This window comes from Podarcis vaucheri (assembly GCF_965113315.1).
Source record: "Podarcis vaucheri genome assembly, chromosome: 15".
Classification (NCBI taxonomy): domain Eukaryota; kingdom Metazoa; phylum Chordata; class Lepidosauria; order Squamata; family Lacertidae; genus Podarcis; species Podarcis vaucheri.
The window spans coordinates 8,519,716-8,535,773 of NC_138753.1; the positions used below are offsets into that span (position 1 = coordinate 8,519,716).

Sequence of the window (16,058 nt, forward strand, 5' to 3'; positions counted from 1 at the left end):
AGGTCATGGTGCTCAGTTCATGTATTTTGCATGGCTGGCGGTAGGGAGCAACATCGTCAGCCTTGGAGGGAGAAGACGAGTGAATAAGCAGCAGCGAAAGGAGTGAAAAGGCCTCCCGGCCAAGAAGCCCAAAAGCATGGAACCAAGATGGAGTGTTCAAGCTACAGATGGAACCCAGCTCTTCCTGCATGTGTTTTTAGAAGGCTGGAGGGTGCCAGCTTGACAAAGATGGAGAAATTACAGGATGGAGCTCTTGGATTTTGTAAGACACACCTTTCCCTTGATGTTCTTAACTCACAGTCAGCTAATGGTGCACGTCACTGAGGCCAGAGGAACATCGCCCAGCTGTGAGGCGTGAAGGCCACTCTCCGCAAGGCCCTTTCCACCTGCCCTAGGTGAGGAGGCCCACACTCACCCAGCCCTACTGAAGAGGCTCCTCATGAGGCCGGAGGAACATCGCCCGGCTATTGTTTTATTGATTTAATATGCTGTAAACCACTTTGAGATTTTTATAAAAAATATAAAACAGTAGAGAAATAAATAAATACATCAGGCATGGGGAACCTTTGCACTCCAGATGATGCTGATCTACAACTCCCATCAGCCCTAGCAAGAGTGGTCAATGGCCAGGGATGATGGGAGTTATAGCTCAGCAACATACAGGTAAAGGTACCCCTGACCATTAGGTCCAGTCGTGGCCGACTCTGGGGTTGCAGCACTCATCTCGCTTTACTGGCCGAGGGAGCCAGCGTACAGCTTCCAGGTCATGTGGCCAGCATGACTATTCCACTTCTGGCGAACCAGAGCAGCACATGGAAACGCCGTTTACCTTCCCGCCAGAGCGGTACCTATTTATCTACTTGCATTTTGACATGCTTTCGAACTGCTAGGTTGGCAGGAGTAGGGACCAAGCAACGGGAGCTCACCCTGTTGCGGGGATTCGAACCGCTGACCTTCTGATCGGCAAGTCCTAGGCTCTGTGGTTTAACCCACAGTGCCACCCGCGCCCCAACAGCTCAGCAACATCTGGAGGGCCAAAGGTTCCCCACACCTGCTGCCATGTGCTGAATTCAACGTCTAGCACACCATCTTCACTGCAACTTTGAGCACTTGCCAAGGCATGTTTGGGGCAGCATCTTGTGCACACAGCCGCACACAGCCAGGCTGGAAGCTGGCCCATGGACCCTTTTCAGTGTGCTCCTCCCACAGCTACCACCTATCTTGCACTTTCACACATCTGCCCCTGGAAGTACCAGCAGAATGCCAGGATTTGAGACGGTACCTAGAAACACACGGCGCTCAATTCCACTCCCATCCACATAAGCTATATCTAAGGCACATGCTGCGTGAGTTATGCTATTTCCAGCATCTCTTGCTAAAAATAAGACCTGCGTTTTCTCAGTAATGCCGATTCTCAGCATATCAGGGGGCGGGAACAGAGAGAGAGAGAGAGAGAAGGAATCAGACAAGGCGACCGGCTAAAAAAAGAATCTATTATCATTAACTGGGCTGTCAGTGGCAGTGACAAATAAATGAATTTGATGGTTTTAGATCAGTCATTAGCAAACCAACCCCTAGGCTGAAAACGGCTGCTCAGTAGGCAGAGATGCTCCAAAAGTTGGACAAGCAGAGAGAAGCACTGAAAGGACCCCTTGCTGCCCTGCGTCACAGCAGCCAAAGGCCAGCAGGGCCAAAGGCCAAGCTTCACCCAGCCCTCTTAATATACATTTGATATCCTCGCCTACCTGTTAGAGAGGGGGTGAAATATAACCCTGTCCTGTAACAAAGGGGAACGGAGGAGAAGAGAATAACAAAACACAAATCATCTGTGCCTATCCCAAATTGGGCCATTATTAATTACTTAATTATTGTTTTTCAAGTTACTATTATAATTTATTACCCACCCTTCACCAGCGGATCTACGGTAGGTTACAACAATTTAAAACTCAACCTTAAAAAAGAAATCACAGTGGGTCCCTGAAACACACACAGAATTGTAGAATGGTCAAGTTGGAAGAGACCACAAGGGTCATCTAGTCCAACCCCCTCCAATGCAGGAATCTTTTGCCCAACGTGGGGAATGAACCCACCGCCCTGAGATGCTTCTTCAGCATCCTCCAAAAGCTGTATAGCATTGGTGCCAGACACACCTCTGTAAGGAGGGAATTCCACAAGCTAGGATCTGCCGCAGAGAATGCCCGCACTTGGGGCACCACCAACACCCTGAACATCTGAGGGTAGTGGAACTATAAAGGCCCCCTATGCTGATCTTAACACTGATAGGAAAGCTGTTCCTTCAGATATTAAGAGTGCAAGCCATTTAGAGCTTTAAACACTAACATAATAAAGGAAGCACAGATTCAGTCTTAATATGTATAGACATCCTTAAGTTTATTTACATGTCCTCCTTCTCCCTTACCCAAACTTGCAAAGATGCCAAAGACTCTTCCACCATAACAAATCAACACTGTCCCTAGGAAGCCTTAACACTGTACCTATTTAGTTTTAAAAATCCACCTTTTTCAAGTAACGCAGTGTCAAAGTGTTGGCTCTGGGCAAATGTATCTCTGGAGGGAGTTTCATGACGAGGGGACCACCACCAAGAAGGCTCAACTCTACCAAGTGCAGAGACTGTTGCACAGCAGCCAAAATGGGCAGAGAAAGTAAGTTGATTATGAAAATAACTGCTGTTGAAATTCCTCAATAGCTATCATGAAAGATCACCGGTAAAAGTTAATCTTGGTCTTAAAAGACAGACAACAGAGAGAGAGATGAGGCAGCAGCCTTTCTCCTCTCTCAAAGAGGAAGAGGTCCAAGACTCTATAACCATTTAGAAAAACAACATCTTCCGAGACTGGCAACATTCACCGAATTAGAGATGCATTTCCTCTGTTGGCTCAGAGTGTGAAACTCCTGTCCAAATGAAGAAATACAAACACAACGGATTTGGTCTGTGTGTTCTCACACGTGCACTTTATCACTAGAACTCGTTAAAGCTCTCAATGTTCCGCAAGACAAAGAAATGCTTTGGTACAAAATTTAGAAGGCCATTAGAGTCTTTCTTTCTTTCTTTCTTTCTTTCTTTCTTTCTTTCTTTCTCTCTCTCTCTCTCTCTTTCTGCATCATGCAAGTAACTGCAGGTGAAAGCTAATACTGCAGGTATTCCCCACCCATCTGCCAATAAGCCATGAGAACCAGAGTTTATTGAAGCGCACCGTTATAAGTCGTCTCAGACAGCAAAAGTAGTTTAGGATTACAAATGATGTGACCTGCTGTAAGCAAGCAACTGTGGAGACCCGGGCTAAGGTTACCTTAAGGAAAAGGGATGCACAAGGACTTTCAAGTCATTATAACCTGCATCTTTCCCCCTTTGAATCGCTGTGCACTGGCACAGGGGAATCCAGATGCTGATGGCACAGGATGAACAGCTGCAAAGCTCCCACTACCAATCGCTTAACCATTTTGTCACTGTTAAATCTGCAATGGGCCAACGAAAGCTGCGAAATGTATTTCTGCAGCCGTTAAGAGAGCTAGCTTACAAGACCTCTTGGAGAGGCTCATAGCTCAGTGCATGGTCCCAAGGTCAATTCCCGGCATCTCCAGTTAGACGGATTGGGCTACATGGACATGACTCAATATGAGGCTACTTCATCGTTCCAAATGATCAAGGATAGCATAGGTTAGTGATTCACAGTTGCTATTCTGAATCAGTAATCTGACGCTTTCAAAAAAGGCAAATTCCCTTGCCTTTATGCTGCTTGCTCTTCTTCACTAAACCAATTCACTCTCAGTCAAATTCTGAACTCCACACACCTGGGCACACCAAAGACGAAGATTCATTGATGTTAGTCACTTGGCCCAAGGTGAAGCAGAGAGGTAATCAAGAACCCCTAACAATGCAAGGATCTTTTTGACACTTTGCTTTGGCCTCCTATTTCCTAAGCCATGCAGACAGAACCCAGGAACACAGTCGATTAAATTTATATCCTGCCTCTCCTCCAAGGAGATCAAGGCGGGCTTCCTCTTACCCTGCCTCCTCCATTTTATCCTCTCAACAACCCTTTAAGTAAGGTGAGAAACATCAACTGGCCCCAAGGTCACTCAGTGAGTTTCATGGCCAAGTGGGGTTTAAACCAAGGCCTTCCTAGTCCTCATCCAACACCCTAACCACTATGCAGCATTGATGTTTAACCTCCATTGCTAATGACCATTCACTTGGGTCTGGGCTGGGAAACTATGGTCAATGGCATTCAAACACACCAGGATATTAAGCCAACTTTAAAACATGGCTTCACAAGTGGGTTCATTTGGAAGCTGTTAACCAGAGTTTCCTGGTCTGAACATAATGGGAAAACAGAGTTTCTTTACTGAGGCTTGCTAGCTTCTTCACTTACACACACAAAGGGGACAAAGTGGCTGTGTGCAAGGCTCAGTCATGTCTCCAGTTATTAAGCTAATCTATGATTGTCCAAACACAGTCAATAGGGCTAGAAAACCCATTCTCTCAAGTTTTCCTAATAGGAAAGGGACAGAGATCAGTACCACTGAAAACAGACTTAAGGTTCTGGTAGGTATATATTGCAGAAAACAGCTCTTAAGGTATCTGATCCTAGGCAATGCAGGAATTTAAAGAAGCATAGAGTTGGAAGGGACCCCCTGGGTCATCTAGCCAACCCCCCTGCAATGCTGGAATCTCAATTAACGCATCCATGACAGATGGCCATCCAACCTCTGCTATAAAACCTCCGAGAATCCCCACCTTCCTTCCAGCACTTTGAGCCAAGGAACAAAACAGGTAACAAAAGAAGATGATACAAAATCAAAGTTATATGATCAGATCACAAAGCCCCCATGAAAACCCTGGCAGCTATGCTTTGGAACATGTTGCAGGCTTGCTAGGAACTTCTGTGGGCTAATTTGCAAGGCTGCACTAAACATGAAACAGTTCACAGCTACAAGTTAGGGACTAAATGCACAAAAAGAATGATTTCGCATTTCAGGAAGAAGCAAGCATTCCTGCAGATGAACAAAGCAAAGGCCAGAAAAATTCTAACAGCTGCCTTCTCAGATAGATTTAAAAAAAAAAAGGGGGGGGAGAAGCCTAGACAAGAATGGGAGATTTGGGGACAAAAGCATCATCATCATCAACCTTTTATTCAACCGTCAGTCAGGAAAAATACATTTGTCAATACCCAGTTAAAAACTCCAGGAAGATTTTAGAACTTAGCCAACACTAAAATGGGCTAAACAGATAGCCCCATATCAATACAGTCAATTTTCACTCCACTGTATGTTTTGTATCAACAAGAGCTTTATTGCAATTTGCGGAAAAAACAACCAAGAATTTTAGGCAGGGATGTAAGGAGGCAGCAATTTCTGTGCTTTGCTGGATTCATCACTTTATATTGTAAACCACCCCGTGATCTTTGGCTAAAGGGCGGTACAGAAATTTAATAAAGGATGATAAACAATCACAATCAGCACGGTTTCTGTTCCACTGCAGTTCGGCTTCAGCAAAAACCTATGTCTATCACGCTATCCACTACAGATGAAAATAACATAATTATGTAATTAATTTCAATGCATTTAAATGGAAAAGAAGTATCAAAAACGACGGCAGAAAATAACATAGCGTTTTTTGGAGTGAAAAGCAAACACCGCTCTTATTCGCTTGTGTGATTTCTGTTCCTGACCTTGGATGAAAATGCGGCAACTTCCACTCCCAACAATTTCCGACTGAATTCTCTGGCATCCTTAGTTGCGGAGCACTTTAAAGGATGGCTACCTTGCTACGGTCGTTGACCCTGCTCCACTTCATCAGAGGAAGCTAAGTTTTATTGCAAATCAACACATACACAAAACAGCCCTCAACCTTGGAGTTAAAGATCACCACCGTGCTCAAAGCGGGGATAGATGCTACGGTTGCAAGTCCTAAAGTCCTTTGCTTACACCGGAAGAGGTATTTCATGAGTAACTCATTTCTGCAGAAAGAACTGTCAACTAGCTCAGCTGAACGTCTGCATTTTAAAGGCAAACACTGGCCATTTAACTGTGAAAAATTAACTTTTCAGTTTAGAAGCCTCGTGGGAGAAAGGAAGCTAAGAAAAACCCACACAGGGAGGACGTTGCAAGTCCATTCCGCCTTGGAAGATTTTTGCCCGCCTTTGATATCATTTTACACATCCTTTCCAATACAAGCCCCTTTTTAAAAAACACAAACCTCAACAAATTAGAATGGATTAATAGGGAGGAACATCCAAAAAAGCAGGTGCGAGGCAAAAATACAAGCTTTCCACCTGGGGGAACCACATGCTCAACACAGAAGCCAGCATATGTTTTAATATTTTCACTGCACCTTTGAGACACTCACTAAGGAAGGGTGGGTGAAGAAACAATAACCTCTAAATAAGGGGGATTTAGGTTGCGTGCCTTTACGAGAAATTCTCATGTTACTAAAACTCCAGACCTTCCGATTTGAGCCTTAAAAAAAGAAGTTTGTACCAAGCTACAGAGAAGTCACTGCAAGGAAAGAAGTTTTAATAGCTTTCGCAAGGTATCCTAAAAAGTCGAGATAATTTTGGTGAACCTCAGCAAATGAAGGCAACGGGTAAAAAACAAATGTTCCAGATACTTTTATAAAAGGAAAGAACATGATAGCAGTGCCTTGCTTTGTGTGTAAATAGAGTTTTCCTGAGCTTTGAGAAAGACACCTTTTGGACAAGATCCAATCATAAGTTAAGCACTTTTCCAATGAAGGGCACAAACATGAAATGGGTTCTTAATTCTCTCCATTAAAAATCAGGACCTTAAAAAGTGCTTAACTTTGGCTGGACTGTGCCCCTGAAATACAATCGTATAGCCTCCTAAATTTGGAAAATATGGCGGCATTTGTATGATATATTGCTGCTCAGGCAATTTTGAATCTTCTTCAGAGAACCTGGCGGTCATACAGAATATCTACCATGCTTTTAAGGAATCTACTTCACTTTCATTCTGTATCACAAAGTGTTAACTGAGTTACCACACTTAAATCTAAACACATTGTGCAAGAGCATGCAATAGACACACTTGCACTTCTCAACTCTTTTTTCCTACCACATCGGACATGCATATATGCCAGTCCATTTCCTGTAACCATGCTCAAACCTGTGAAATCTAATGTGAACTGAAAACAATGTGCAAGAACGGGGGGGGGGGGGAGCATCAGAGTAAGTCGCATTCAGAGTAATCTTGACTAACTTGGTTCAGATGCAATCAAGTTCAATCAATAGGCCTAAGCTAGCTAGGTTCATTCATTTCAATGGGTCTACTCAGAGTACAGCTAACACTGAATATAACAGTTTGATTTCAATGAGCCCCCCCTGAATACAACCTTATAAATGATGTTGTAGTGCAGCCTAGAGCAAAAACTCTACAATGTGAAACATTCAGGACCTGCATGTAAAGAAACCATTTCTAATATGCAGTTGGGATTTTACATGAAAATTAAGACGGAAAAAAGACAGAATTTATCATTGTAAGTTTTACCCATCAACTTTTCTAGCCAATGCTGTAGAATGCAGAGATGACTCTCTCTTTAAAAAAAAAAAAAAAGCTTATGTACAGCATCAGCCTTGCAGATAATTCCATCTGGGCAAACTCATTAGCTTAGTTCATGCCAAACCACAGTTATGGGTGCTTAACAATGGTTTGGGCATTCTGCCTGAACTGACAAACCATGGTTTGAAGCAGGTTTGAAGCATCAGATTGGCACAACATCTGAATTAACAAACTCCAGGTTTGGCCACTGCTCCACTCCAGAGACCATTTGCACCATGAAGACAGAAGCATATATGCCCAAGACCACTAAAGAAGAAGCCACTCTGTGCTATGGCTTTCCCATTGCAAGCTCAGACCATGGTTAGCCCAAACAAAGGTGGGTGGGGATGTCCCGAGCTGCTGAGCCTCAAATTCTTGTAAAAAGGTACATAAAAACATATTCCTCTGTCTCTTCCTGGGGGAGTGGGGTTGGGAGGATATTGTTGGGTACCTGAAACTGAGACACTGCTTAAGCTGCCCGGCAGAGGGGGGGCCAATAAGCAGAAGCGGTTTACAAAATTATTTATGCTTCTGCCTTATCAGCCCACACAAGAGCTCTGCACCCACCCAGGGCAGCTTGTTCTGTGGAAGCAGAGAGTCTGCTTCTCAGCTACTGAGGGTCTTCTCAGCTACTGAGCTGCACCTGTAGAATTCCCTCCCTAGGGAGGCCCACCAAGCAGTTTCATTACTGTGCTTTAGAAGGGTGGTGCAAATCTATTTTCATATGTGACTTAAAAGTTGAATACATCAAATAGTCTGGGTCAATATTTTGTTAAGCAGCTACATATTCTAGGAACTCCTTGCAAAAAGGATTTATATATATATATATATATTTTTGCATCTCACTATCTCAGGAACATACATATTTAGATCTGGGAAGTGGTCTCCCACAGCTTCCCTGCTATTACCACCAAAACGTCATCCGACAGTTTTAAAATCCAACATCATCGGGTGGTAGTCCACTACTGCTATTTCTAAAGAGCTGCACGCTGTTCTTCTCTAGACACCCTTTTATATTTTACACCACTGTTGCACAAGACTTAAGTTCCTTCCCTCGCCAAGAGTTGCATGCCACGAACAAGTGTTCCATTTGAACAGCTTCTCCCGGTCCAATTCTGACACATATTCCCTTGCTGGCTTGTGCCTGCAGTATAACACTCAAGACATCCTTCCTCTTAACAAATGGGCAGAGTGGTGCCAAGGCGGGGGGCAGGGAGAGAATCAGTTCCAAGAGAATTCAGTATAAATTAGCTTTGGAAGCCACGTGAATTAAAAAGGTTCGGCAGCTGAGATTCCTCCGAGTCAAAAGAGGGGGGCAGTGGAGAAGCAGAGTCAAAGAGAACTCTGTAGAAACCTGGGCTTCCTACTAGCCCAGCAAACTGTAGCAAACATACCAATTTCATAGTTGTACTCATAAATTCTAAGAAAGTAATGCTGTGTGTTCCACCTTGGGCAGACCAAATCTACCCCGTACTTACTAACTTACACTGTACTTACTGTGCTAACCACTTCATGCCTGCGCTGTGCAACTATTTCATTAACCCCTCCCTAAGCAGAATGGGCACAAGACATACCGTCTTGCTCTTACAGACAGATTTGAGTCCACCTTTCCCCCGCTTCCAAGAACACAGACCAGAGGGATTCCAGGCATGAGTTTCTGTCCAAGGAGAAAGAACTAACGGGACCCAACTACAGAAACACTCTGGGGGACGTGCCGTTGACGCTAGATGTTCCAGTACTGGTTGAGAAGGACTATTTCAGCTTGCATTTTTTTAAAAGAAAGAAAAACATCGCCTATGCCGAAAGTATTTCCTCCACATTAAGAGGATGAATGCAGCACCACTGCCACCACCTTGCGAACTAACAGAGCCAACCCTGAAAAGCTGGCCCCAACAGCAGTCTTGGTTCTGAGTTTTGTTTTGGAGGTAGCCTTCGGACAAAAGCTCTTTTGAACATGACTGACATGTCCTTGCAAGCAACCAAATGCATTACAACAAGGCGGCCCTGAATAAAGTGGGGGGGGGGTGTGGAGAACAGGTCACTTATCCAATCAAACTTAAGGCTCTTTGTTCCAACGCTTCTTCCGCAGGCAATGCTCAGAGGAGCTCAGTCCTTGCAATAGCAGCCAGAGGCTCCTTGGCTAAAAAGCTTGTGAGTGAACTAGCACTTCTCAAAAGTTATGCACTAGGAAAAAGGGGGGGCGGGACGTTGGGAAGGAACAAAACTAAACAGGAGGGAACTGCCCCACATAAAGACACCAAAAAGCAGGCAGAGAAACAGACGAGCCCTTTACTTTGTCAATATACCACAGGCGCTCAACACAGTTGTCATTTTATTACTAAGATCCAAGGTAGACACGAAAGGCTGCTTGTACCAAACACACAATGACACAAGGAGATGGATCTGCGAGAGACGGGCCTTCCTTCACACAAACCAGGTAGTTTTCAGAGAACCTTCAGACACCAGGTATTCCAGCCTTAAAAGTCTCTGTTGCAAATTCTGCTAGCTTCTCCCCGCCCACTCCCTCAACATGGTCCATTCCTCTCTACATTGCTCAGCAATGTGAGATTCTCAGGATGCCCTGAATCCCCCCATTATTGATCTTTCTTACCTTAGGTTGAGCTCGTCGAGGAAATGCAACTTTAGGGTCAATCTGTGAGGGAGCAGGGAGGAGAGAAAAGAAAAATGAAAAGCAATGTAATTTGCGCAGATTCTTCAGAAAGGCAAAAAACAAACAAAAAAAGGATACTGTACTGAATGATTAAGCCTTCATTTCTCAGGTACATTGAGTTTTGCAGGGTTACTAATGGGGTGCAGAGGTGTAAGGGGGGATGATCATATGGGGGGGGGAGAACACACAGAAAGTGAACCAATAATGTGTTCTGTGAGCTATCAACAATATACAGTACTGTTTATAAAAAATATTTTAAGCTAAGTAGAGGAAGGAGTTCCCTGTTGCTAATTTGACCATCAAATCCTGGATGCTAGACTCAATTTGCATATTCTGCAGATTGCATGCATTTAAAAATATGAGCAATTGGGAGGGGAATGCAAACCATTCTGACTTTCAATGCACACAATCTTCGTGCCGTTTGTGTTTGTTTTCTTTTGGATTCTTAAAGCCTCTGCAGTTTAAGAAAACTATTTAAAAGAAAGAACAAAAACAGCAACTGCCAGTTTTTTTTAAAAAAAATCAGCTGGAATGCCTGAAAGGAAAGCTTTTTCCACCCCAAACTGCATATCCCCAATTTCACTTTTAGCACGTCACCCTGAAAGGATGCTAACTGTGAAAAAACTTCCTTTAAGAAAAAACGACATCCACAACTAACATACAGTCTTGAACATCCAAGGCTAACTATATGAAAATCAGTATCTGTTTAAGGCAGATTTGATTTTTTAAAGCTAATTTAATTCAATAACTTGCAATCCCACCCTTCTAAAAAAATGAGAATAAAATAATAAATCAGGTAATAAAACTCTGAACCAAACCATAGAATTTTTTAAGGCTATATCCTTAACTGACAATGGACTCCTGTCTTCCAAGGTGCTAAAACCACAGATTTATAGCTGCCACGTAAATAATAAAAACGGTGACTTGTCAATGGGTATCTCAAAAAAAGGTAATAAAACAGATTCCTAAAGCTGCGGTCTTAAACTCACTCACTAGGAAGCAAGTTCCACAGAGAATTAACTCCCCCGCTCAAGTAAATTTGTACAGGGTAATGTTATTGGTCTCGAATCTCCATTGGTTCTAGACACTGCTCAAAATACAGTATTTCTGAATCACTTGATTTAATTAAAAAATGTCATGTACACCTTTATGAACCTCTGCATAGCAAACTTGGGTGGAGGACAGAACAGGGCAGAGAAGAGATTCCGACTGGCACAGCTTCTTAATAAACTGCCTATGAAAGAATTAACCTTAGACATGAATAAGCATGTTGCAGATATGGGGTACAGGTTCCATTAACCAAGTTAATAGGATGCACAAAGCACAATCCTATTTCCTACTGAGGTCAACAGGACTCTCACACACATACCCCGAAAGTGGCTACAAGACTGCAGGCCTGAAAATAATTTTCACAACTTACTCCCCAGCTTCTTCAGCTGATTTACTCACTGCAGGCTACTCGTATCACTTTAAAGCCTAAGTTCTGCTTGCAAACCAGGGGCGAGTCTTTAAGAGAAACCTTGGCTCGGAGGACCAATATCAGAGTCACTTTCAGAGGGTTAAGAAAATCTATTCGCTGCCTGCATAAAACAGGGATATTTTCAACCTGCTTTCATTCAACTTGTGTCCCTTAGCTGGCATGTGTCATCACACCACACTCCACTTACGATAAAAACTTTTTTAAAAATAAAAAGCAAGAAAAGAAAAACCATATACCTGAGAAATGAGTGACTATACACCACTGTAACAGTTCGTGAAGCATGAAGAGAAAACTCATAAAATCCTTAATCTACAAAGCTAACCCTTTCATAGAGATTAACATTGTCTACATATATACACATATATATTCAGCACTGGCTAGATACTTTTCTACCAGAGAAATACAACAGGTGCAGATTTCCCATTGAGTGATCTAAAAGTTTGGGGGCGGGGCGGGGGGGGGGCAGAGAACAGGCCTACCATTATTATACAACTATAATGTTTGGGAGAGTTGATGTAAGTCATCAACCTCTAAAGCATAGGTTAAACTCAAAAGGTTGGGTGTCTTTCGCACAGTGACTCTTTTGACTGCTCCAAAATGGGGGAAATGTCAGCCTAAAGCAACCAGGAGATTTAAAGCACGACCCACACGGCAAATCCATACCTGTTGCGTATCCCTGTCAACTATTTAAAAGAACAGCCGACAGAAAAAAAGGCTACTAAAAATAAAAATTAGTTAGTTAGATAGATACAATGCTACTTACTGTATCTACAAGTCCTCTAGGAAATGACTAATAATAATAGTACTATTTCTGATATGAATGGCCATTACCTAAACCAAGCTTTTAACGTAACTGTAAACAAGAGCGGCGCCTTCCATGTCAATACCCAACCGAGCTGCTTCCTGTGCTGAACGTTGAAACAGAGTCAAATGCTATGCAGGACAAGATACTACCAGAGGTCTAAGAAGTCAGCAGCTATAAAGTGAAACCCCATCTTAGCTTTCTCTCTTTTTAACTCTGGAGAAACACAGATTTCGGGGCAGGTAACCCCATGCCAATACGAGTGTGCTTGGGCGACATCATGGTCAAATAAATGCAGTTTTGGCCTTGCTTACATCACAAACTAAGTGATGTGGGTGCACCGCAACCAAATGCTTAACACGATTCCCCGTCCCAACACCACCCTATGAGAAAGTGGCTGGGGCTGCCAGGCTTTTTACATACATGTAAAAAGCAATTTCTCCTATCTTTTGCTAGCCTCTTCTCTCCTTCCCCTCCATATTTCCCACTGTGAGTTTTAGACTGTAAGCTCCTTGGGGACAAAGATCTCTCTCTCTCTCTCTCTAGTTCCTCTGTAAAATGCCACATAGTTAATGGCACTGTATAAACAACAACGGTAATTAATACACTCTCAGGATTAATGGTCAGTAGGTGGAAGGATGACCAAAGCAGTGGACTTTCTTTGTACAACCCACGTTTACAAAAGGTTTTTTCCCTGCCTGGATTTTTACACCTAAATAAATAAATTTGTATGAACATAAGGAGACAATTTCCCAGGAGCATAGCCGAATCTCATGAAATGCTACCACCCCACCAAATAAATAAATAAACCCCAAAATTATGAAATGCTTGAGCACGGCTTACATGCTCAGGCAAGCCCAGCAGAATTTGTACATAAAAGTTATTAACAGCTCGAAAATATTTCCACCTGCTTTCATGCAAGCACGTTACTAGAAATTGGAAGGAAAAAACCCCAGTTTGATTCCAAATCTTTTTTTGTTTCGTTTTAAAAGGAATCCATTACAAAACAGATCTTGGTAACATTAGTGCATATGTTGCGTCAAAGAACCACACACACACACACACACACACACCTTTTACAAAATGGACTGTGCGCTATTAATGTTGAAGAAAAACATTCACATTAATTAATTTTATAAATGTCATGGGTGTACATCAGACAACTGCATCAGATGTCTCCCTCCTCAAAAGAAAAAGGGGGAGGCCCCCACTCCATACAGAGAACTGCTGTAGCAGAGGTGACCTTTCCCAGTGTCCTTTAATTATAATTTTGCTCAAAGATTACTAATGAAGATAACAGGGCACAAACATCCCTTTTTTCTGGTACGACAGATGAGTTAGGACTTGTACTGGGAAAGGTGGTGATGGCAGGAAACTCTTACGCTCTTAAATCAAACTAGCATTTAACTCTTCAAGCCGTTTTAAGTCTGGTACAATGGACGGACTTTAAATAACATCAACAAGAACTAAACAATGACTACGATCCCATTGAAACTTATTAGTTGCAGATCCACAGAATACACCTTGTTAGGTTAAAAAAAAGGGGGGAGCATAACTTTCAAATATCTGGAAGGGCATTAAGAAGAGGATTTTGAAGTTTTGTGGTAAGAATAATAACAAAACTTTTTTTTAAAAAAAAACAACACTGAGCAAAACTAACATTTTTCTGACATAACAGAAAGCTTATTTTGTTGTTGTACCGGAATGCAGTTCTTTAAGCTGAGTAGCTCAAGATGCAATTAGCAGAAAACAACTAAGCACAACAAACTGGTTTAAAACTGAAGTGGCTAGCAAGTTATTTAACATTTTAGGAGATTTCATAAAGCCAGAAAGAACTTCCAGGCTTAGTAACAGACTGGTGCTTCTTTTAGGGAGTAAAAAAAAACAGAACGAGAAACCTCCGGCAGACTCAACAACAACAAAAAAGGGGTACTGTCTCTTTAAATAAGCCTGTCACAGTCATAATATTGCAGGAAATAAAGGAGACATTAAAACGCCGCACACACACAAACACCAATTCCATCACATCATATAACATACCGTCTTGGAATCTAATTCGTGGTGGGGTTGAGCTAATACTTTATCTACGCTTGCCGGATCAGCAAATGTAACGAAACCAAAGCCTCTGAAATGAGACAAAGAACAAGAGAAGGTGGAGAGGGAAATGGGACACAGCGTGAACTCAGCACTGGAAAAGAAGCGGCAAAAATATAAAAAAAAAAATATGGACACAGTTTCCTCCTCTCTTGCCCTCTTTCAAGAAGCTACCACCCTCTCATTTAAAATATACACTTTGGTTCCGAGGAAGGGAAGGGGAAGACTTTATATACCGTTCTTTTAATCGTTCCTCCTCCTCCCCCTCCCCAGAAAGAGACCTTTCCGCTTTGCTTTATGCAGAAGAGAGAAGAAGTGATGGGATGTGACCTCTTTATTAAAAAGAGGGTAAATAAGCCAAAGAGACTATTTTTTAAAAAACAAAACACCTAACACCAGAAGCAAGTTTCTCCAAGAGATAAAGTGGGATATAATTTAACAAGTTCCCACCAGCAAAAATTAAGCAGTGTCCATCAGCATTTACAAACAAGACTCAGAACTATAAGTCAGAACTAGGAGTAGTCCAGAAGTTTTAAAAAAAGAAAAAAGATATATAAACTTCCAAGGAATCATATATACTGTGTGTGTGTGTATATATATATATATATATATTCTTAAATATAGTGACACTTGCTTCATAGACAGAATATTCAGGCTTCCATAAAATACACATAGAGACAGAGAGAGAAAGAGAGGAGTATCCATAGGAAGAAAACTTTGATTTGAAAGATGACTTACCTGGAGCGCTTCGTAGTCGGGTCTCGCATGACCATACATTCTCTAATGTCTCCAAATTTACTAAAATAATCTCTAAGGTTGTCTGTGGGATGGGAGAAAGAAAGAGTGAGAGAGAGGAGGAGATGGGGGAAGGAAAAAAAAACACAGAAGCAAACGTAAACATAAAAATAATAATACATTATTTAAAACCAGCCACTGAGGAGGGGAGAGAATGACCTATTATTTCCTTTCACAGAAGATGGGAAAGGATTCTTTGGTGGCACAAGGAAGCTTCTTTTGCTCTGCCCCCCCCCCTTGCCCCCCAGCCTGCCATCCCTTAAAAGTGCGCGCACGCAAATTTAAGGTCGAATAGAGGACTCGAGAAATGGATCTGTTATTTGGAGCAAATAAAATATCGCATCTCCTTAACCTTGTGGAAGGGGAAAACAAAAACAAAAACCGTGTGTCTGTCTGTGACTGTGTGAGAGTGTTGGAAAGGAGGGGGGGTTCTGGAGGGGAAGGAGGGGGGCAAGAACCCGATGCAACTGACCTGGGATAACAACAAAGACCTATCAAAGGAGACAGGGCTGGAGGGATGGGGGGAGTGGGAGATGGGGGCGCCCCCCACCTCTCCCCACACGGCACACGCACCCTCACCCCCGTCTTACCTGGTGATGTTTGCCAACTCAGGCCGCCAATAAACATTTTACTGGAAG

The 16,058-nt window shown here is 42.6% G+C and overlaps 1 protein-coding gene across 41 annotated transcripts in view; it reads right to left on the reverse strand.

Annotated features, from left to right (window-relative positions):
- Positions 1 to 16,058, reverse strand: part of MSI2 (musashi RNA binding protein 2) — a 410,358-nt gene that overhangs the window by 383,585 nt on the left and 10,715 nt on the right. For all 41 annotated transcript variants that reach the window (XR_014214082.1, XR_014214083.1, XR_014214084.1 and 38 more), the window contains 4 exons: positions 16,011 to 16,051; positions 15,364 to 15,445; positions 14,572 to 14,656; positions 10,190 to 10,231 (listed from right to left, as the gene is read on the reverse strand). Coding sequence is in view for 38 of the 41 variants with exons in the window: in XM_082201257.1 (XP_082057383.1) it covers positions 10,190 to 10,231; positions 14,572 to 14,656; positions 15,364 to 15,445; positions 16,011 to 16,051 (250 nt within the window). In the remaining 3 variants the exon portion in view is untranslated. The remainder of the gene's footprint in view (positions 1 to 10,189; positions 10,232 to 14,571; positions 14,657 to 15,363; positions 15,446 to 16,010; positions 16,052 to 16,058) is intronic.